General features: G+C 33.4%; 2 protein-coding genes across 2 annotated transcripts in view; one reads left to right on the top strand and one right to left on the bottom strand.

Annotated features, from left to right (window-relative positions):
* FAM227B (family with sequence similarity 227 member B) overlaps positions 1–23713 on the top strand; it is a gene marked incomplete at its 5' end in the record, with an annotated part of 186650 nt that overhangs the window by 47292 nt on the left and 115645 nt on the right. The gene's annotated exons all lie outside the window — the stretch shown is intronic.
* FGF7 (fibroblast growth factor 7) overlaps positions 399–23713 on the bottom strand; it is a 73859-nt gene continuing 50544 nt past the window's right edge. The window contains exons 3-4 of the mRNA XM_081049966.1: positions 4650–4753; positions 399–3534 (exon numbers count right to left, since the gene is read on the bottom strand). Of these exons, the coding sequence (XP_080906092.1) occupies positions 3340–3534; positions 4650–4753 (299 nt within the window). The 3' untranslated portion in view covers positions 399–3339. The remainder of the gene's footprint in view (positions 3535–4649; positions 4754–23713) is intronic.

Here is a 23713-nt window from a genome sequence, read left to right as displayed (position 1 = left end):
TTTCATATTAAGGCAAACATGAATGTGTTATAGCATAAAATGTAAAAATTATATGAGTATTAAGAGAAAGATTTTTTTTTTTTTAAGAAAAAAATCTGTCTTTGGTGGATGACCTTAGACTCTCATTCTCTACCTCTACTATTGTTGGTACTTCAGTAGAAAATTATGAAAGGCACTGTTGTAGGGTATATTGGGTTATAGAGTTGTTTCTGCAACATGTTCCCAGAGTCCACTGCTGTGTTCTTTCTCACTCTAAAGAGTCAGAAGTGCAAACTCCAAGAGATGGAAACCAAGAATTTATTTCCAGCATCCCTTCTCTTCTGTCATTAAGTTGAATTTATAGGCAATTTAAAGGTTGATAATTTATATTTATGTAAAAATGTTTCAGTTCTCTAATTGCTTTGGAATTATCTTCTTTATTACTTCTTTTAATAACATTTTATATTCTTTTATTTAATTTTTTCCTTTCTAATTATTGGAAAACTATGTATTTTACCAACATTCTCTTTCAAAGAACATTTTAGAAAAGGCTACTCTGTTTATATGAATATTTTGTATAACACTCTCCATTTGTACAGAGGTACATGTAAAAATTGAGTAGGAATTAGAATTGAAAATTGCATCATTTCTTTCATCCTTTTGAGTTAGATCATCACAGCATAGACTAATCATTGTATATGAAGTGAATTGCCAAAACCTAAGTCACGTTTGCATGCAAATTTAAAGATCATATCTCAATAGGCTTTTTTTTTTAAAAGGAGACCACTAGCTAATAATTTTAATCTAAGAGTAGGAAGCACATGCTAAGTGACCTAGATTATTGTGACAGCTCTGTACCTATCCAACTACATGACTTTGGATGTGTCACAATCATAATTTCCTGGTCTGCAAATGAATAAGAGGGACTAAGTCCCCTTGCAATTTTAAAATTCTAGAATTCTAAGTGTATGTAACTCCTACAGATTTCATTTTCTAAAATTTGCATGATAAATGTAAAAAGGTGTGTGTGGGGGGCATAAAGAATTAAAAGTGTTCCAGAAACACTACCAGATTGGAATTACTGCTGGATATTGGTTTGCTTAATTCAGCATTGCTGTGTAACTTGATCATACGTAGCTACAACTCCATGGATAAAGAGTAACAGAGTATTTGGTCCTAATATAGCTTTCATCACACACACACACACACACACACACACACACACATTAGTTCTGCTTAAATTTCCATATAATCACATTTCACCCTAACGTTTTAAAATGAAGTAAAATTAATGAGACTTCATTATTAATGTACTTTGATATTCAAACACTGACTCAATCAATATAAAATTAATTATAGACATTCTGCTACCTTCTAAGGAAACAAATATGAAAAGCATAGTCCTCCTCTGCCCTCACATGTTCACAAGACCCCAATCACCGAAGCCTGATCTAGGAACCAAGGCTAGCAAGGCCCTTCAATCAGATAATAGTTAAGAATATCATTTGTGGCATCTCCCCAGAGTGTATCTGAGAAAGGGCAGTTCTTTCTAGCCTCCTGCACCTTCATCATGTAGTTGAGCCACAAGAAAATCAAAAGAATCTGTTGTTTCTGTTGACTTAGACTTTTCATGTGACTCTCACCTATAAATGTATTACCAGATAATATTTATATAAAATAAAAGGGACTTGAGTGACAAATAATTTAAAATTAAAGCCACCATGGTGAACATACCAATAATTTAGATAAACATTGACATTTTATTAATGAATATATAAAGTGCTACCAAATCTGCCAATGAAAGAGTTATGAGTGGAAATTTATTTTTCCTGATAAGCCTATTATTATCTGTAGCCTAACCTCAAGACTTCATGAGATATTCGGGGCCTCGGTACCCTATTTTGGGCATTGTGCTCTTCTATCTAACAGGGAAACAACTTTTAATTCTGCCCTATTTTGAATGGCAGAGATTTCTAGAGATTAGAAAAGCTACTAACTTTAAATATGCATGTTTTTAAAAGATAGTAGTTTTCTACTCATGAACTCAAATATAGTCTAACTTTAAAATCCTGTAAGTTCTTCTATCAGCAGTGACTTTGCTTATATGAGTCCATTTAATTGACAAGAGTATGTGGCAAAACATATTTCACATTTTTGTACTGTTCCCTACGAGACATCTATTGTAAGAACTGCTGCAAGCTGTCCTTTTTGTCTGTCATCCCGGCTCTGCTGGCCCAAGTGCTGTGCATTAGACCTGCTGTTGCTCAGCATGGGAGGGGCAGCTTGCAGTGGAGCCAGACCGTTTTGTTATTGCTTCAGAATTAAAAGCATATGAAACAGATACAGCTTACTAAGGTGGTTTTGTTTTGTTTTGTTTTTATAAATAACATAAACTTAAATAACAAAACAATAAAGTTCAAATACACCTTAAAATAGAGTTTAATGCTGTAACCACAGGAAAAAAAGCATGATTATTTGTGGGAGAAACATTATTAAAAGCCATATTTCTGAATATGAATTATACAAAAGATAGATTACGTTACTTGAAATTACTTAAAGTATTTCGAATTTTAACTTTTAGGGATTATAAAATGTTATTTTGTGGCAAGTGAGATGAAGTACAGTATTATCACCATTATTGCTATTTTACATACAAGATTTTTAAACACTTCCTTGTAGGAAAACCCTTTCAATTTGAGCAGCATTAGGAATTTTGTTCTTGTTTATAGGTACAAACATGTTCTAATCCTATACTTTTGTAAAACTACATTTTGATTTAATTCCATAATAGAATTTTTGAGAATATTCCTTTTTTTCTGATTAGAGTTTAAAAGAATTATAATGTTTCAACAGAAAGCATTTAAAATACTGCTCATCTTCCATAGTTAGCATTGGCTTGATTATCTGACAAATCATTCCAGCAGCCTTTAGGTCTGACATATCTTATATAACATTATCTGCATTTTTATTATTATAGCAGCCATTTTAATAAGCAGATAGGGATATTTAAATAATCATTATCAGATTATCAAATCTAACATACTCTTAAGGGTAAATTAATTTAAGAAAAAAAACATTACTATTACTAACATCATGATTGTACAACCAGTTTTACAATTTTTTACAACTTTTAGTTACTAAATCTGATTTTTGTGTATATTTTTCAAATTTCTTTAATGCAGTCTCTTAAAATAAACATAAATGCGCAAGTCCAGCTTGATCAGTTTTCAGTAGTTTTCCAGCCTTTCTTGGTTACTTAAAAAAAAAAAAAAAAAAAGAAAGAAAAGAAGAAAAAGAAAGAAAACAGTCCACTTAAAGAAATCTCCCTGCTGGAACTGGTTTCTTATATACCATGCATGATTAGGTTATTGCCATAGGAAGAAAGTGAGCTGTTTTTTGTTCTTTCTTCGTTTTTTTCCCTCTTACAGGAACACCCTTTTGATTTAAGGCTACAAACATTTCTCCTCCACTGTGTGTCCATTTAGCTGATGCATATGTGTTGTAATGATTTTCCAGAATTAATTCTTTGAAGTTGCAATCTTCATTGCATTCTTTCTGTTAAAACAACAAACAACGTTATCCAAATGATTTTTAGAGGGGCTCAATAAAAAAGAGTAAGCAGTAATATTTAGTAGAATTAAAACATATATATATATATATATATGTAGAACATATATATATATACATATATATGTACATATATATATATGACATTTTCTGAGTGGGTGTAATACAGTTTATTAGAGATAAGAGCATATTTGGAAAAAAAGCTTAAATTTTAAAAATGATAAAATGATACACATTTAGTTATGCAACATACTTTCAAACATGTAGCTTTTGGCAGTCCATTGCTACTGTCCTTCAATATTAGGAGCTATTTTCCCCTAATCAGCAGCTCTCATGTTACTGTGCCCAAGTTACTCATTCCCTAACTACTGAGATTTTGATATAATTAGCAGAGTCTCTGCCTCCATCAGCTGAAAGACAGATTTCACAACCTTTCTTCATTTACCACTACTACACTGCCTGCAGTAGTTATGGAAAATAAAAAGTTAATTGATTTGTTTATCCATCCAACTATTCATTCACTTATTCATTCAGTTAAACCTATGTAATTAGCTTGTGCCAGGTGTTGTGCTGGGCTGTGGGAATACAAAGGAAAGTCAATTATACTTTATTACAGTGAATGAACTGTTACATATTTCACATTGTAATAAAGTCGAAAATAGGAATGCTTACATTTCAAAGCCCATGATTTTGAGATTAATGTTAATAAACAAACTTCTGGATTTTCCCCCAAGAATTTTCATGTCAGCAATATGCAAATTGGGTGAACTTTAACAAAAAGAGCTTTAATACTGATAGATGGAAATTTAGGTTTTAAATATCTAAGATGCACATGGAATATTAGAGCTGGAAAGATCCTTGGAGCTTCGTTAATCCAACTTATTTTACAAATGAAGAAACCAAAGTCCAGAGATCTTAAGAATTTGTCCAAGGTCACACAGAAAACATTTTTTTCTTAATGCTTAAATATAAAATTTTGTAATGAAATCATTAAATTATATAGTTGCAGAGAAATTAATTCCATCATTGCTTTTCAAAAAGGCAAGATGTTTTTGACAAAAATAAGTTTGAAAAATTAAGGCTAAGCTACCAATTATCAATACCTTTGCATAGAGTTTTCCTTCCTTGTTCATTGCAAGAAAATATTCACTTTCCACCCCTTTGATTGCCACAATTCCAACCTCCACTGTCCTGATTTCCATTATATCTGCAAGGAATCACAGAAAGATAAGTCGATTATTCATTCAGCTTTGCAGATTATGCAAGAATGACCGTTTGTTTTTATTTCTGTTCCAACTGGAAGTTAAAATTATTAGTGTGATTATTTACTTAGCCTGAGACCCCATACCCATAACACATAAACACACACACCAGATTACTAGTCCTTATTAAATATAGGAAGTGTGAATTATTGGTTGTTTATCTTGTAGAAAAAGATATCTGGATTCAAAGAAAGAGTTACATATTTGAGTTTAGCTTTTTATCCTCTAAATTACATTTCTAATTTACAATAATGATAAAATAATAATGATAATAACTAAGGTTATTATGCTCTCTTATATATGAACACATCTACTTATCACTAAGACTAGGAGGCAAGTATCCCTGTTATCTCCAATTTACAGATCAAGAAGCTCAGGCATAGACAAATTTAATAATTTGCCCAAATTCTGTCAGCTGGTAAGTGGCAGAAGTGAAATTTGAACCCAGGTGGTCTAGCTCCTAATCATGATATAATACTATTAAAGTATATAATAAGCTAACATCTTTACTGTTCTACTTCAGCTTTATCTTAAAATTATTGCTAATAGAATATTTCTTCAATATACCAAAATTGAATAAAAATCCAGTTAAAGCAATTGTAAATGATGGTAAATAGAACCTAGCCTTTAAAAAAAAGGTTGACTATTTTAAACTGATAGTTTTCTGATGCATGAAAAGATAATTTAAAATCAAACTATAAATCCTATTCCTATGTGATTTTATAACTTCATACCTTTCGAATTAATTTTTTAATCTTTGTTGAAATTGTCTTTACAAAACATGTAGTTACCACAAGAATGTTAACCTATTATTTTCTTTTATTATATATCTTTTCCTTAAATGTTGTATTTTAATGACCCATTTTAAATACAGTAAAATCTCAAGAAAATTTTTAAGACGATCTGGGAATGAAAAGTTCAGTGAACCTTTTTATGTAGTTGCTGTTAACTATACTTTCAACATGAAGGTGCAGCCACGAGATATTCTCTTTCCTGTGTCTAGCACAATGCAAAGAAAATTCCAAGTGAAAATTATAATATCTGCATAAATCAAGACTCCAAAAGCTGTTTCCTAAAATATTCATTTATTTAAAGGAAAATCTGATGTTTTTACTCTATACCTTAACTTACTCTTCTTATTTATTCCTTTTCCTTCTGTTTTCTTATTTGGAGAATAAAATTGTTTCCCACTTCATCAGGATTAATGTAGCCTAGCTAATATTTGTCATCTGTCTCACATATGTGTTGCACATATAGAAGCCATTTTCCAGTATATTATGCTTAGCACTAGACTGAGCTCATGTCTTTGAGTTCTACAGATGCTTATCTATAAATTGGGGTCTACAAAAAATTGCAAAGGAATGGATATAAATCTTTTAAAGTATTTATGAAGCCTTGTCAGAATGCATTGAACTGTACTGTAATTTTAGGATACAAAATAAAAAAAAATACTTCTAGTTTCTGAACTCTTTAACTTCTGGAGTTAAAGTCTACTATAAGCAGCAAACACATCTGTAGCTATACCTTAATTGAAAGAGAAGAAAACTGTTTGGAACACTGCATTTGGTAACTAACTCCTCCTCATGTTCATTAAAGGAATGTCAAAGGGAAATAATTGAGTATGTCACAGAATCCAATTAGGTTAAATTTGTACTAACACAATAAAGAACACTGAAGAAATTCACTGATTTAACATAGTTTTAATACCTCCCAAAATGAGTAAATATAACTATTTAAGGACATACGGAGTAGTTGCTTTCTAAAGATTTCACCACTGCAAAATTCTATGAAGTCAGTTTTTCTTTCCTTCAAGTCCATTTACTTCTGCTTTTCCTCCCTTCATTCAACATATTTTCTCTTAGATGGAAAGGAGAATACTGATCTATGGCTTAGAATATCTTTCATGCTCAGTTGTTATTAGGGAATGAAATCTGTAAATGTTTGCTAACTTTTCTTTTGTAGACCAACTAGCCACAAAATATAACTGTTAACACAGGTATTGTTTATTAAAGCATTGGACACCTTTTCTTTCAGATCCAGTCATGACAATATGTTGATATTGTTCCACCTCCAAACCCTTTTTCTCTATCCCCTGCCTGTCTATTGACCATCTTATTTTTGTTGCACTCTGACACTTAATAGCTAATGAACATTGTTAGTCTTATTCCTCCACATATTGGGAATAATGATATCAAAAAAATCTTTAGATATTTAACAACCCAGTTCAAAAGTGGGCAAAATATCTGAACAGATGGCTCACCAAAGTAGATATACATATGGCAAATAAGCAATGAAAAGATTCCCAGTCTTTTACTGGGATTCTACCTTTAACTGGGGTTAGGATAGACTTGAAAATGGAAAGGTTCCCGATTCAGGAATGCTCTTAATTGTTGTATTTATGAAATAACTTTAACTAGAAAATCAACAGATCTAAAAGTAGAATGTCGAGGAGAGTATTAAGTAGTGTTGGCAGAATGGATACCTTATCAACCCTGACATTTAGTCTGGTTTCCCCCTTGGCGCTGTGTCCTCTTTTGTTAAAGAAAACCCAAGAATGAAGAAACTAAAGTTACCCCTCTTGTTCAAGTACAGAGTGGGAAAGTGATGTTCTTACCCATCCACAAAGATCTGTGCCGAAGAATTAACTATGTAAGCTTTTATCCTGCCCTCCACACCACAATCTAGGCAGTTGCTCAGAAAATATAATATAAAAACATATAGTGTGCCATTATTAAATTAGCTATCAAAATAAGTTGTACATGGTCTTTTTTGTCTACAGTATATCTTTGCTTTATATAAGACAAAAATAAAAGTTTGTCTTTTTTATGGATCTGGATTTATGTTTAAGAGAAGCTTTTGAGTATAAGTAACAGTAAATCTGTTGCCAAAGATGTAAGGCATATAACATGGGTGCATCAAATTATTAACCGAATGACCATGGTAGCATGATAGAGTTCGAAAAAATAAAAAAGAGATCATCTCACACAATAAAACATGAAAAATGAAACAATGTGTCAAGTACATTGGCCATTTAACCTTGTTAACAATGTCGTTAACAATAGAGTCGATTCATTACTTAGGATGTCACCCTTACAAACTAGGGAATATGTCCAACATGGCATTTTATTTTTCTGTGAATGATTTTTGTTAAAATCATTCATAAATTTATCTTATTGAAACCGACATCATACTTGCAATGAGAAATGAGGAACTTTGGTATAAATTGCTATTACTTTTTAGAAAAATTCTCCAACATCTACTTCCTGAACTTTAGGTGTTCTGTAAATGTATTTCAAAACCCAAAGCTAATTCTTTGTTCATATTACCAATAGCATTTATGATTTTAAATTTTCCTGTTTGAAAAATATATTTTATTAAGAATTTACTTTTTAGAGCAGTTTAGGTTCACAGAAAACTTGAGAGAAAGGTACATAGGTTTCATATATATCTCGTATCCCACACATGCCTCTGCATTAGTAACAACCCTCACTAGCCGGTACATTAGTTACAATTGATGAACCTACACATTATTATCACCCAAAGTCCATAGTTTACATTAAGGTTCACTCTTGATGTTGTACATTCTGTTGGTTTGAACATGTATCCATCATTATGGTATCCTACAGAGTACTTTTACTGCCCTAAAAATCCCATTCTCTGCCATTTTTCCCCTCTCCCTTCCACCCAAGCCCAGCAACCACTAATCTTTTTACTATCTCCATAGTTTTGCTTTTTCCAGAATGTTATATTGTTAGAATATACAGTATGTATCCTTTTTATATTGGCCTCTTTCACTTAGTAATATGCATTTAAGATTCCTTTGTGTCTTTTCATGAGTTGACAGCAAAAAAAAAAAATTATTATCAGGGCAATTACTTTGTAAGTTATATAAATATCTAATCACTATGTTGTACACCTGAAACTAATATAACATTGTATGTCAACTGTAATTGAAAAACTAAAAAAGTTATTTTCATATTTCATCACACAAATACCCCACCCCCATTTCAGCTCTTTGTATATTTCCTTTTCCTAAACCTTTTAAGCTTCATAATTAAAAGTTTTGAGGGGGCATATATCAATATAGATGTACTAGCATGATAACTAAAAATTATTTTAAACTTGAAAATAAGTGGAGGCAATTGTTTAATGGGTATTAGGCCAATCAGAACACTTAATTTTGTCCTTGACCCAATATACTTTCTTGAGCACATTAAAATGAAGAATTGGTATCAACAAGGAAAAACATTTTTAATGTTAAATGACTTATGATTTTCTGTCAAGCCTGGATTATTGAGTGAGAAATCTTAACTATTATATATTTATATTACATTTAAGACTGTAGATTTCATTCATTTTATATCATAAACGTACATACATACATGTATACAAAAATACATCCAAAATAAATAATTCTTAAAACTCAACAATAAGAAAATAAGCAACCCAGTTAAAAAATGGGCAAAAGATCTGAACAGATGCCTCACCAAAGATACACAGATGACAAATAAGCATATGAATGTATGCTCAACATCATATGTCATCAGGGAATTGCAAAACAGAACGAGATACCACCACACAACGATTAGAATGACTAAAATCCAAAAAACTGACAACACCACATGTGGACAATGGTGTGGATGCAGAGCAACCACAATTCTTCACTGCTGCTGGGAATGTAAACGGTGCAGCCAATTTGGGAGGCAGTTTGGTTTCTTACTGAATACCAAACATACTCTTACCCTACGCCCCAGCAATCCTGTCCCTATGTATTTACCCAATTGATTTGAAAGGTTATGTCCACACAAAAACCTGAACATGAATGTTTATAGCAGAGTTTTATTCAGAATAAAAACCAAAAGCAACCAAAAAGGCCTTCAGTATATGAATGGATAAACAAACTGTGGTAAATCTATACTTTATAATATTTGTCAGCAATAAAAGGAAATGAGCTATCAAGCCACTAAAAGAGGAGGAACCTTAAATGCATATTGCTAAATGAAAGCAGTCAGTTTTAAAGGCTACACACTGTATGATTCCAACTGTTTGACATTCTGGAAAAGGTTAAACTATAGAGATAGTGGTGGCTAGGCACTTGGAGAGAGGTGAGAAGGGATGAAAATATGAAGCGTGGATTTTTTAAGGCAGTATTCTATATGATACTGTACTAGTAATAGTATTACTATTAGTGGATACTAATAGTAATACTGGATTAGTGTAATAGTGGATACATGATATTATGCATTTGTCAAGACACATACTAGAACTCTCCAAGACAAAGAGTAAACTTCAGCATAAACTTTATGCTTTAGTTAATAATATGTTTTATTATTGATTCATCAGTTATCAAATGTACCACATTAATGCAAGAGGTTAATAGAGGAATTGTAAGGGGAGCTGTGGGGGGTACATGGGGACTCTACTGTCTAATCAATTTTTCTGTAAATCTAAAACGGTTCTAAAAAACAAAATCTATTAATTAAAACAATACAGTATAGATTATAATTAATAGTAAATATGACTGAGTGTGTAAGAAACTATTTATACTGGCAGTGTTTAGGACTTGTTCTTATCCCAAATATGTAGTACATCTGAGGTTTATTGTTAATTACTATTAATAATGTCTTTTTAGTGATAGATTAAGATCTGCCTACCAAGTTAATGACTTTTCTTTGTGAAATATGGACAGTTATGAGTAAGGTTATAATGCAAACACATTTTGGGAAGTGTAGGAAAATACAAATAACTCTATATACAGACCACTACATACTTGTATACGTGTGGTATCTCTCAGGTGCATTGGGATGGAAAAATAACCAAGGTCCAGTGATATTTTAGTGATAATTGTGATTTCATCAAAATATGTGGACATGAATAAAATTCATATCAAACTTCAGTTAGAATTTTGTCTTGATATAGGAAAATAAAATGAATGATACCCAGCAGTATATGCCAATTGCTAAAAAGAAGAGGATGGAAAAGCATTTCAATAGAAATTTAGAAAAAAAGGTGTGTTACATATCTTAGGTGATCAGGGGAGGATTTAAGGAACAGATAAAGCTTGCATTAGATCTTGAAATATTGATAAGGTTGACATAGGTAAAATGGAAACACAGAATGGAAACATCATGCTAATCAAGAGAAAAAAGTATACGTGAGGCAGTGGAGGCAAAGATTCAAAGTCACGTTCAGAAGATTGAAACTAGTGCTGTCAGGAATAGGGAGAGTATCTAAGTAATAATAGGAGAAGGTGGAAAGTGAGTTAGGGCCTTGATTGTAAATTTAAGGAATTTTAACTCTTTTTTTTGTGGACAATGAGGGGCCGTTAGAAGTTTGAAATTTGAAAAATGTCAGGATATAAATTGTGTTTTAGGAAAATCAATTGTATGTGCAAAGTAGATAAGAAGAGAAAATGACAGGAACTGTGTAAGCCCAGCTTTCTTCCTATGCTAATGTTATCAGTTGAAGTTCATGTTGACCTGTAATGGGTTATTGTTGTGATTTTTAAATAAGTTTATACATAAATGTTTTCAAAATGTCCTGGTTTAAATCTCTAATACAGGAAATAGCATTAGTTATAACCCATGTGAACAAAAGCTCTTTGATGTCTTCAATAGTTTTTAAGAGTTTTAAAGGAGTCTCAAGACTAAAACATTTGAAAACAACCTTTCTAAATTAATTCTACTTTTCTTGTCTATTTAGTTGCAGTTTGACTGTACTTTGTATATTGTACTCTTATATTTATGGGGTGAATATCTTTCACTATTTTATATAACTGTACATACATGGGCTTGTGAATAAAAACTCCATGGCACATGCATATAGAAATGTTCAATCTGTTCCAAAATGTCTGGAGAATTTCTTAATGATATTTAAAAATATCAAGTTTCAAATTTTAATTAAGTAATGTAAGTAAATAGTAAACTATGTAAACATTCATGTCTGATCAGCTTGGTTATTAGTTTAATGTTAGCATGGCTTTAATTAAAGAGTAAGGCTAAGATATGTATTTATAATGCTATGAGTTTTGTACACTGACACAATTACAAGGATAGCAAAGAATTTTTCTACATATGTGCTGTATTTTTGACATACTAAAATCCTGTATCTCAGTGTTATATTTTTTACATATCCTGCAGGTAATTGCTCCAGTTATTATTGTGTGTGTGTGTCTGCTATTGTAAATTCAAAAGAATTGCCTTTGAAGTACAGTAGACTGTTGATTCTATCTTCTCCTAGTCTCTCTTGGACTAGTCTCTCTTCAGTCCTTCCTTTCCTTGCCTTTTAGTTACAGAAATCTACTTTCCAAATATTTCTCTGAATCAGGTTTTTTGTGAGATGTTCACAGACCCTAGTTACTGTTATTACCTGAGACCACCCTACACAGGTCAAACATTAAAATACATCCATATTTCTCATTAGACACAATATTTTATAATTACTGCAAAGTGTCGTATAAACTTTCTTTTGAAATTATTTGGCCTAAAGAAACTCATTGAATTTACCATGAGCTATAAATTTTCTGCAAATATTTTACATTCTTGGGAATTCTTACAAAGTGAAAAAATATTATCAAATCGTTTTCAAATGTTAAAAAAACATTATTAACAAATATAATAAATGATGAAGTTGGCCTAATGGGATGTTTTATATGTTAATTATTTGCTAACCTATTTTTTTTTCAAATTTTACTGCCAATATCTTAATTTTAAGATTTTAAATATGTTCGTAAGCCCTTGAAGTTTTCATAGGCTCTAGGCTTTACCAACCAGTTGAATAGAATGCCCCTGCCCTTAACTCTAAAACTTTTTTAAAAGACGACCCCAGTTCCACTTCACTAGCAGCAAATTTCTTTAATATATAGAGTAAATCTGTACATATTTCCTCAATTTAACTCTTTTTTTTTAAATTGAAGTTTATTGGGGTGAAAATTGTTAGTAAAGTTACATAGGTTTCAAGCCAAGACATGGAAACAACCAGAGTCCTTTCAATAGATGATTGGATAAAGAAAATGTGGTAGTATATATACACAATGGTATACTATGCTGACATAAGAAAAGATGAAATAGTGCCGTCCAACATGGAAGAATCTTGAGATTATTATGCTCAGCAAAATAAGTCAGACAGAAAAAGTCAAGAACCTCAATTTAATTATTTCATTCTAACTTCTAATCTCTTTTTTCCCTAATATTTTTATTTTATTTTTATTTTTTTACATTTCTAAAATTAGTTTCAGGTGTACAAAACAATGTAATAGTTAGACATTTATCATTTATATCCCTCACACAGTGATAACCTCCCTCACCCCATCTACTACCCCTCTGACATCCCACAGAGCCATTACATTTTTTTTTTTTTTTTTTTTTTTTTTTTTTTATTAATTTTATTGGGGTGACAATTGTTAGTAAATTTACATAGATTTCAGGTGTACAATTCTGTATTACATCGTCTATAAATCCCATTGTGTGTTCACCACCCAGAGTCAGTTCTCCTTCCATCACCATATATTTGATCCCCTTTACCCTCATCACCCACCCCCCACCCCCTTACCCTCTGGTAACCACTAAATTATTGTCTGTGTCTATGAGTTTTTGTTTCTCATTTGTTTGTCTTGTTCTTTTTGGTTTATATACCACATATCAGTGAAATTATAGGGTTCTCTGCTTTTTCTGTCTGACTTGTTTCACTTAGCATTATTCTCTCGAGATCCATCCATGTTGTCACAAATGTTCCTATATCATCTTTCCTTAACGCCGAATAGTATTCCATTGTGTATATGTACCACAACTTCTTTATCCATTCATCTATTGAAGGACATTTTGGTTGTTTCCATGTCTTGGCCACCGTAAACAAAGCTGCAATGAACATTGGCGTACACGTGTCTCTATAGAGAAATGCTTTTATATTTTTGGGGTAGATACCCAGGAGAGCGATTGCTGGGTCATATGGTAATTCTATTCGTAATTTCTTGAGGAACCTCCACACTGCCTTCCATAGCGGCTGCACCAGTCTGCATTCCCACCAACAGTGTATGAGAGTTCCTTTTTCTCCACAGCCTCTCCAACACTTGTTACTATTTGTTTTGTTGATGAAAGCCATTCTGACTGGGGTGAGGTGATATCTCATTGTGGTTTTCATTTGCATTTCTCTGATGATTAGCGATGTTGAGCATTTTTTCATATGTCTATTTGCCATTTGTATGTCCTCTTTGGAGAAATGTCTCTTCAGGTCCTCTGTCCATTTTTCAATTGGGTTGTTTGTTTTTTTGTTGTTGAGTTTCATGAGTTCCTTGTATATTTTGGATATTAGCCCCTTATCAGAGGAACTGTTTGCGAAAATCTTCTCCCATTCAGTTGGTTGCCTCATTATTTTGTCAATAGTTTCTTTTGCTGTGCAGAAGCTTTTCAGTTTCATATAATCCCATTTGTTTATTTTAGTTTTTACTTCCATTGCCTTTGGAGTCAAATTCATAAAATGCTCTTTGAACCCAAGGTCCATAAGTTTAGTACCTATGTTTTCTTCAATGCAGTTTATTGTGTCAGGTCTTATGCTTAAGTCTTTGATCCATTTTGAATTAATTTTGGTACATGGTGACAGATAGCAGTCCAGTTTCATTCTTTTGCACGTAGCTATCCAATTCTGCCAGCACCATTTATTGAAGAGGCTGTCTTTCGTCCATTGTATGTTTTTAGCTTCTTTGTCAAAAATTATCTGTCCATATTTATGTGGTTTTATTTCTGGGTTCTCAATTCTATTCCATTGGTCTATGTGTCTGTTTTTCCGCCAATACCAAGCTGTTTTGATTATTGTAGCCCTGTAGTACAAGGAAAAATCAGGGAGTGTGATACCTCCAGTATTGTTCTTTTTTTTTAATATTGCTTTGGCTATTCGGGGTCTTTTGTGGTTCCAAACAAATCTGATGATTTTTTGTTCTATTTCTTTAAAAAATGCCATTGGGATTTTAATGGGGATTGCATTAAATCTGTATATGGCTTTGGGTAATATGGCCATTTTAACTATGTTGATTCTTCCAATCCATGAGCACGGAATGTCTTTCCATTTCTTTGTGTCTTCTTCAATTTCTTTCAAAAATGTCTTATAGTTTTCAGCATATAAATCCTTCACATCCTTGGTTAAGTTTATTCCTAGGTATTTTATTCTTTTTGCTGCAATTGCAAAAGGAATTGTTTTTTCTATCTCTTTTTCTGAGATTTCATTGTTGGTATATAGGAAAGCAATGGACTTTTGTACGTTGATTTTGTAGCCAGCAACTTTACTATATTCATTGATTGTTTCTAATAGCTTTTTGGTGGAGTCTTTAGGGTTTTCTATATATAGCATCATGTCATCTGCAAAGAGTGACAATTTAACTTCTTCATTCCCAATTTGGATGCCTTTTATTTCTTTCTCTTGCCTGATAGCTCTGGCGAGGACTTCCAACACTATGTTGAAAAGCAGAGGTGATAGGGGACAACCTTGTCGTGTTCCTGAACGTAGAGCAAAGGGCTTCAGCTTTTCACCATTAATTATGAGGTTAGCTGTGGGCTTGTCGTATATGGCCTTTATTATGTTGAGGTATTTTCCTTCTATACCAATTTTAGTAAGTGTTTTAATCATAAATGGATGTTGTATCTTATCAAATGCTTTTTCTGCATCAATTGATAGAATCATATGATTTTTGTCCTTTATTTTGTTTATGTGATGTATCACATTGATGGATTTGCGAATGTTGAACCATCCTTGTGCCCCGGGGATGAACCCCACTTGGTCGTGATGAATAATCTTTTTAATGCATTGTTGTATTCGATTTGCTAGAATTTTGTTTAGGATTTTAGCATCTGTATTCATCAGAGATATAGGTCTGTAGTTTTCTTTTTTTGTGTTGTCCTTACCAGGTTTTGGTATCAGGGTAATGTTGGCCTCATAAAATGAGTTAGGGAGTACTGACTCTTCTTCAATTTTTTGGAAGAGTTTGAGCAGGATTGGTATTAGATCCTCTTTGAAGGTTTGGTAGAATTCACTGGTGAAGCCATCTGGTCCAGGACTTTTGATTTTGGGAAGGTTTTTGATGACTGATTCAATTTCCTTACTGGTGATCGGCCTGTTAAGATTTTCCAGATCTTCATGATTCAGCCTTGGAAGGCTATATGTTTCTAAGAACTTGTCCATTTCTTCTAAGTTATTAAATTTGGTGGCATATAGTCCTTCATAGTATTCTTGGATAATCCTTTGTATTTCTGTGGTGTCCGTGATAACTTCCCCTTTTTCATTTCTGATTTTGTTAATTAGTGTCTTCTCTCTTTTTATCTTAGTGAGTCTAGCCAAGGGTTTGTCGATTTTGTTAATCTTTTCAAAGAACCAGCTTTTTGTCACATTAATTTTTTCTATTGTCTTTTTGTTCTCTATTTCATTTAGTTCTGCTCTGATTTTTGTTATTTCCTTTCTTCTGCTGACCTTGGGTTTCGCTTGTTCTTCTTTTTCTAGTTTTTTAAGGTGTAACATGAGGTTATTTATTTGGGATTTTTCTTGTTTCTTGAGATAGGCCTGTAATGATATAAATTTCCCTCTTAAAACTGCTTTCGCGGCATCCCAAAAATTTTGGTAGGATGTATTTTCATTGTCATTTGTTTCTATGTATCTTTTGAGCTCTCCTCTAATTTCTTCTTTGACCCAGTCGTTCTTTAAAAGTATGTTGTTTAATCTCCATGTATTTGTGTTTTTTCCTGCTTTCTTTTTGCAGTTGATATCCAATTTCAAAGCTTTGTGATCAGAGAATATGCTTGGTATGATTTCAATCTTCTTAAATTTGCTGAGGCTGATTTTGTGTCCCAATATATGGTCTATCCTTGAGAATGTTCCATGTACACTAGAAAAGAATGTATAGTCTGATGTTTTAGGATGAAGTGCTCTATATATGTCAATTATGTCCAATTCATCTAATGTGTCATTTAGGGCTGCAATTTCGTTATTTATCTTCTGTTTGGATGATCTATCCATAGCTGTCAATGATGTATTTAAGTCCCCTAGTATAATTGTGTTTTGGTCAATTTCTCCCTTTAGTTCTGTTAGTAGTTGCTTAGTATATTTCGGTGCTCCCTGATTGGGGGCATAAATATTGATGACTGTTATGTCTTCTTGTTGTATAGTCCCCTTTACCATTATGAAATGTCCATCTTTGTCTCTTGTTATCTTTTTCACCCTGAAGTCTGTTTCATCGGAAATCATTATGGCTACACCTGATTTTTTCTGGGTACCATTTGCTTGAAGTGTCAATTTCCACCCTTTCACTTTGAGTCTATGCTTGTCCTTGTAGCTGAGATGTGTCTCTTGTAGGCAGCATATGGTTGGGTTTAGTTTTTTGATCCAATCTGCTACTCTGTGTCTCTTTATTGGTGAGTTCAGTCCATTTACATTTAGGGTGATTATTGATATGTGAGGATTTCCTGTCATTCTGTCTTTAGTTTTCTGGTAAGGCTGTGTCTCCATTGTTTCTTTGCCTTTTTGTTGTTGTCTGTTATTTCTGTGTGGTAGTATTCTATGATGTTTCCCTCTGTTTCTTCTTTTATTACAGTATATATTTCAGATTTGGATGTTTTTTGAGTGGTTACCCTTGAGTTTATGTAAAAGAAAGTTTGATATTTAGAGTATTCCAGTTTCTTCAGTACGCTTACTTTCTCTATTCCCATATTCCAGTTCAGGCCTTTACGCTCCCCCTTTTTATGTTTCGGTTGCCACAAGTTGTCCCTGTTGATGGTGGTCTAATAGCCTCCTTTAGTATTTCTTGTAGTGCAGGTCGTGTATTAGAAAATTCCCTCAGCTTCTGGATGTCTGGAAAGGTCTTTATTCCTCCTTCATATCTAAAGGAGATCTTTGCTGGATATATTATTCTTGGCTCATGATTTCTCTCTTTCAATAGTTTGAATATTTGGTTCCATTCCCTCCTAGCTTGTAGAGTTTCTGCTGAAAAATCTGATGATAATCTAATGGGCTTTCCTTTGTAAGTTACCGTCTTCTTTTCCCTGGCTGCCTTGAGGATTCTTTCTTTATCATTGATTTTAGACAGCTTCAATACAATGTGCCTTGGTGAAGGCCTGTTGGGATTGAGGTAATTAGGTGTTCTATTTGCTTCTTGGATTCGAGGATCCAGTTCTGTCCACAAGTTTGGGAAGTTCTCATCAACGATTTGTTTGAATATATTCTCTGTTCCCTTCCCTCTTTCGTCTCCTTCTGGTATGCCCATTATTCTTATATTGCTCTTTCTGATGGAGTCAGAAAGTTCTTGTAGAGTTCTTTCATTTCTTTTAAGTCTCAAGTCTCTTTCTTCTTCCCTCTGTGTAAATTCCAGGTTCCTATCTTCGATGTCACTGATTCTTTCCTCCATCTGGTCAACTCTACTACCTAAGCTGGATATTTTATTGTTAATTTCTTCTATTGAGTTCTTAATCTCCAGAAATTCTATTTGGTTCTTTTTCAAGATTTCAATCTCTTTTGTAAAATGCTCATGGTGTTCTTTGATTGTGTTTCTGAGTTCATTAAACTGCCTTTCTGTGTTTTCTTGCATCTCGTTCAGTTTTTTCAGAATTGCGATCTTGAATTCTCTGTCATTTAAATCACAAAGGTCCATATCTCTAAGTTCCTTTTCTGGAGACTTTTCACTTTCTTTCTGAGCTGTCTTGTTGCCTTGGTTATTCATGGCAATCACTGATTTACTATTTCTCTTCCTAGACATCTACAGGAGTGTCTTCTGCAACAGGTTGATAGGTATGCGAAGAGCTTTTGGAGTTCCAAAGCTCTTTCTGCACCAGATTCAGAGCCCGTTTGTTTCAGCAGTTCTGTTTACTCCTGCAGGGATCCGCCCAGATAGGTGGGGCCAGGGGCGGGGTGAGTTGTGAGAGGTGGCCCAGAGCAATGGCGGCGACCACCACCACAGCCAGTCCTGCTTCCACAGCTCCCTCCCCTTTGCCGGAACTAGTTGAGCTGCGAATCTGTGTCTGCGGTCCACAGTTCTCAGAGCAGCAAATATTCTGTCCTTTGATCCGACACTGCTACTTTATAGCTTCTAGCACCGGGCAGGTGGGGGCGGGGCGAGCTCTGGGAGGGTAGGGAGGGGGCGGCTAGTCTCCGTGCTTAGGGCTTCCGTTCTCCGCTCGGCAGTGAGGGCTTAAACCACCGATTTCAGCCCTCTTCCCTCAGTCTTTGCTCCGAGGTCTGCCGTGAGCGAGCGTTGGGTTCAGCGGTTTTGTATGCTGCCCCCTCAGCCCTGTGGGCCGTAAGCGGAGCCCTAGCAGTCCGAGTCCTTCCCTCTCCCGCAGCAGCAGAAGATCCGGGAGCAGCGGGCTCCCGAGCACCGAGCTAGATCTGTGTCCTGTGCCCGCGCGGCTCCGTCTCCGCACTTCTCCTCTCCCTCCTCCCCCGCTCGCGCGATTCACCCACCTGGAGGTGAATTCAGTAGTCGGCCTCTTCGTCTTGCCTGTCTGCTGTGCAAGGAGTCCTTTGTGGAGTTATTGTTGTCCGATTCGTTGTAAATTCCAGGGGAGCGTTACAGAGGCTCACCTCACGCCGCCATTTTTTTTTTTTTAGCCATTACATTTTTACTGCCTCTATTCCTAATGCTGTACTCCACTTCTTGTAACTATATATATGTAAATATATATAAATATATATGTAAATATATATGTAAATATATATATATGTAAATATATATATGAATATATATATGTAAATATATATGTAAATATATATGAATATATATATATGAATATATATGTAAATATATATAAATATATATGTAAATATATATATGAATATATATGTAAATATATATATATAAAATTATAGTTGACATTCATTATTATTCAGCTTCAGCTTCAGGTGTACAGTGCAGTGATCAGGCATCTACATCATACCTGAGATGGTCTCCCAAATGAGACACGTATCAATCAGATACCCTGCAAAATCTTTACAACATTATTGATTACATTTCCCAAATTGACTTTCGTATCCCCATGGCAATCTTGTGGTTACTGATTGTGATTTCTAATCCCCTCACCTTCCCCCTTATCATCACCCCCCGTCTAGCAACCCTCAGTTTTTCCTCTATGTCTCTGAGATCTCACTTATATGTGGAATCTGAAGAAAAAAATAAATGAATGAACTAATCTATCTCTTTATGGCTTTCTCTCTTCAAGGTCATCAGTGTGCCAAATCCAAGAGTTTTTTTCAATAATCATAGCATTCTTCTATACCTCTTTTGACATTCTTGACATTCCTTCTTCTATTTTTAATCTTCACTTTTCTTCTAATCCTACACTACCCTGATTTATTAAAAATGATTAATTTTGTATAACCATATCTATAGATTTTTTTTACTAATTTATATTTTTATGCTTAAAAGTTTTTTTTCATCTTACTGTCTGAAATACATTTTATTTCAGCTTCTATAGTTTGTTTTAAATATATCTTTTAAATTCATCTGGAATTAATTTTGGGGTATGGTGTGACATGAAACTCTAAACTGATATTTTATTGCTCAAGTAGCTAGCTAGTTGTTCAACACTATTTATTAAATATTCTTTTTTTTTTTACTGACCCAATGCCTCTCTTTTTACCTTATATTGGCTATCTTGTTTTGTCCCATTGCTTTGTCTGCCTGCTATACACTCACATTAATTTATTGCAGGTTACCAATTCTGAAGTGGCTCATTACATTTAGAGGTAGCTCTCGCCCTAGGTGTTACTAAATATGTATATATATTTTCTCTGAAGATATGCAGAATTAATCAATACCTTTTCTACATAAAAACCCTTCAAAAAGATGAAGACATTGGTCATGTACCCCATCAGGCAAAGAATCTGTAGTTTCTTCAGCCCTGCCTCATTCAGCATAGATTCCAGACTCATCATGAGTTATATTATTTAATTAAACCAGTTTCTCAGTAAGAACTAGACCAATATAAAAATAGATAACCTAAGACAAATCATTGTTCATTATTTTCCTTGATATAGACCATAAACCACAGTAATACAATTTCACCATATTTTTAAAGAATATTTTAATTCATTTATTATTGTGGCGTTTTAATATAATAAAAGGTGTGCCTGTCAAAAAGAAATCTTATTTCAGATTAGCATATTTTCAAGATTATTTTATAAAGGTTTGCCTATAACAAATCCTATTTCATATATAAAAGAAATGTCAACAATTCCCTTTTAACAAATGATGAATGCTCCTTTATTTTTCTTTAATTGTGAAAAAGCATGGTTTGTGAACAAATAAATATCAAAATCCCCTTATGTGGTATGTGCACAATTGAAAATGTGTTAAAATTAAAATATAAATGTTAAAGCATTAAATATGACAAAACACATTCTTATTCTGATCTGGTTATTAGAATCCTTCTAGTCTATGCTTTTAAAAAATTAGCTCACTTTTACAATTTTATTTAGTCTCGAACTTATGAGATAGGAGAAATAATATCATTCTATGTGCAAATAGTGCTTCACAAATAAAGTGTTGTAGATGTAGAGAATCATTATACCCCCCCAAAAGTGAAGCCAACTCCATTATGATTGTCACAATATTTTCTGCAACATACAAAATTATTTAACAAATATTTATTGAGTGTTTACTATTGCCAGACCCCATTCTACTCTACACACAGGTACTTTACTGACCTGGAGAAGATTATCCAAAAGTGAATTGTGGAGTAATCTTTGTGTTTCTTATTAACTTATATTTAAGTCAGTGTCCTTTTTGCTTCCAATTGTTAACCAATTGCCTGTTAAGGTTATAAATTTAACAACATATAATAATGAATGAACAAACTTTTATAATAATGAAAACAGTCATGATTTGATTAAACGATGAAAGGATGAGTAAACTAGTTCATGAGCAAATTTATCTCATCTCTCTAATTGCCAGGCACTAAAACCATTCTTTTCTAAAATGGGAAAATATATAATTGATTTTTAAAAATCTATATAGAAGTTGAGAAAAGATTCTTTTATGCCTTTAATTAAACTAATCTTCCAAGCTCCTGGGGAAACTCTGGGTAGTATGCATACAATTTCTTGAGAAATGATGAGTTGAATTTCTTAATTCAACCTAATGTTAACTATTTTAGAAGCAGTGACATAATGATGGCTTATGTTGTGGTTACAAAATGCCCAGGCCTTTATTCATGTGAGTAAATCACATCTCCTGTTTTGTTGTCATGCAACTTATTATTGCACTAAAAGTTTGGCTCTTTGTATTTCTAATAGTCAATATTCCTGCCTATCACAATTTTTTAAGTTGTAATTCAGCCACCTCAAATCCTGTATGTAAATTGACAGGGAATACATAATAAATAAGTGACATTTGAGTATATTAGAAAATTATGGCACCCAGCATCTTAGCTATTCCTGTCATTTGTCATTGGCAAATCTGAGAGATGTTTTCATCCTTAATATACAGTGTTATGTATTTCTTTTCCACTTATAATTAACCATTACATTCTGTGTTTTTGTATATCCATTAGAAGGTACACGTTTTGATCCTGGCCCTTTACTGGGCTTTCTATTCTACAATCCTTAAATCTACAAGCTTGTGACAACACACTGTCATTCATTCCTTCATTAAATCATACACAGGTATGTTTTCCCGAACTTTCTGAGCACAGACTACTCATTGTTCCCCATTTCCCATTCTCCTTCCACAGCAACAGAAGTTTTAGCTGGCTACACAAAATAAGCATTATATTTCCCAATCTCCCTTGCAGCTCCGTGTGGCCATGTGACCAAGTTCTAGCTGATGCAATATGTGAAGGGTTCCTTAGAACTGTCAGAAATCTTGCATAAGAGGAGCCAGCAGGAGACCTTTGTACCCATTTTTTCTTCCTTTATTCCATCCTCCTGCTGGAATATAGATTCTACCTTAGATTATGAGAACAAAGTGATTGTGGAACTCTGATCTGAAAATCGCCAGATGTTTTTGTGGAGCAAAGTTGTCAATTCTCCAGATGTTTATTGGAGAGAGAAATAAATGATTTTAAGTCAAACCTAATCTTAACTAACATACCTCAATTTCATTTTCCTGTAAGATGCACTATTTTTTAAATGCACATAAAAATCCAGAAGCACATTTTTTCAGTTATTCCAAGCCACTAGCCAGAAAGGCAAGTCCTATTTTCAGCACTGTTGTTAATAGCCAAATGTTTACTTTTACAGCTTTTTTTTTTTTTACTTCTAAAGTCATGTGATTAAACTAGAAGTAATGAAAACAACACCTGTGCTTTTATGTCTTTCACTTTCCTATTCAGAACTTCAGGGTGACTAGAGATCGCAAGTTTCTTCTGGTGCTGTCATTCATTCCCACATGTGTCAGCATTCAGTTAGCTTGATGAATTTTCACTCTCCTTTACATCTTAATACATATGTCAGGAATACTCCACCCCATCCCTTAGTAAACAGTGTCAAACCTATGTTCGATTGCTTCCTAACCAAGGAAGACTAAATTTCAGATCATTTTTCTGAATGTTCCTTATTGTTACATAAAGCATGAGATGCTGTTGCCAATGTTTCAGAAAGACGCGATTTGCCATTCTTGTTTAGTATGGCGTAACTGTTCATTTGTGAAGAAAACAATTCACTGAGTACTTAACTCTGTATGTTCTCTTTCTCTTCTATATCAATTTACTTCATTGGCCATATTTTTTTAATTAAAGTTTATTGGGGTGACAATGGTTAGTAAAGTTACATAGGTTTCAGGTGTACAATTCTGTATTACATCATCTATATATATCACATAGTGTGTTCACCACTCAGCGTCAGTTCTCTTTCCATCACCATATATTTGATCCTGTTTACCCTCATCTCCCACCTTCACCCCCCGTATTATTTTCTTTAAGAGTTTTATTAAAATATAG

This window comes from Rhinolophus hipposideros (genome assembly GCF_964194185.1).
Source record: "Rhinolophus hipposideros genome assembly, chromosome: 5".
Lineage (NCBI taxonomy): Eukaryota > Metazoa > Chordata > Mammalia > Chiroptera > Rhinolophidae > Rhinolophus > Rhinolophus hipposideros.
The sequence above is the reverse complement of the archived record's forward strand: the minus strand, read 5'-3'. Positions and strand labels throughout refer to the sequence as shown.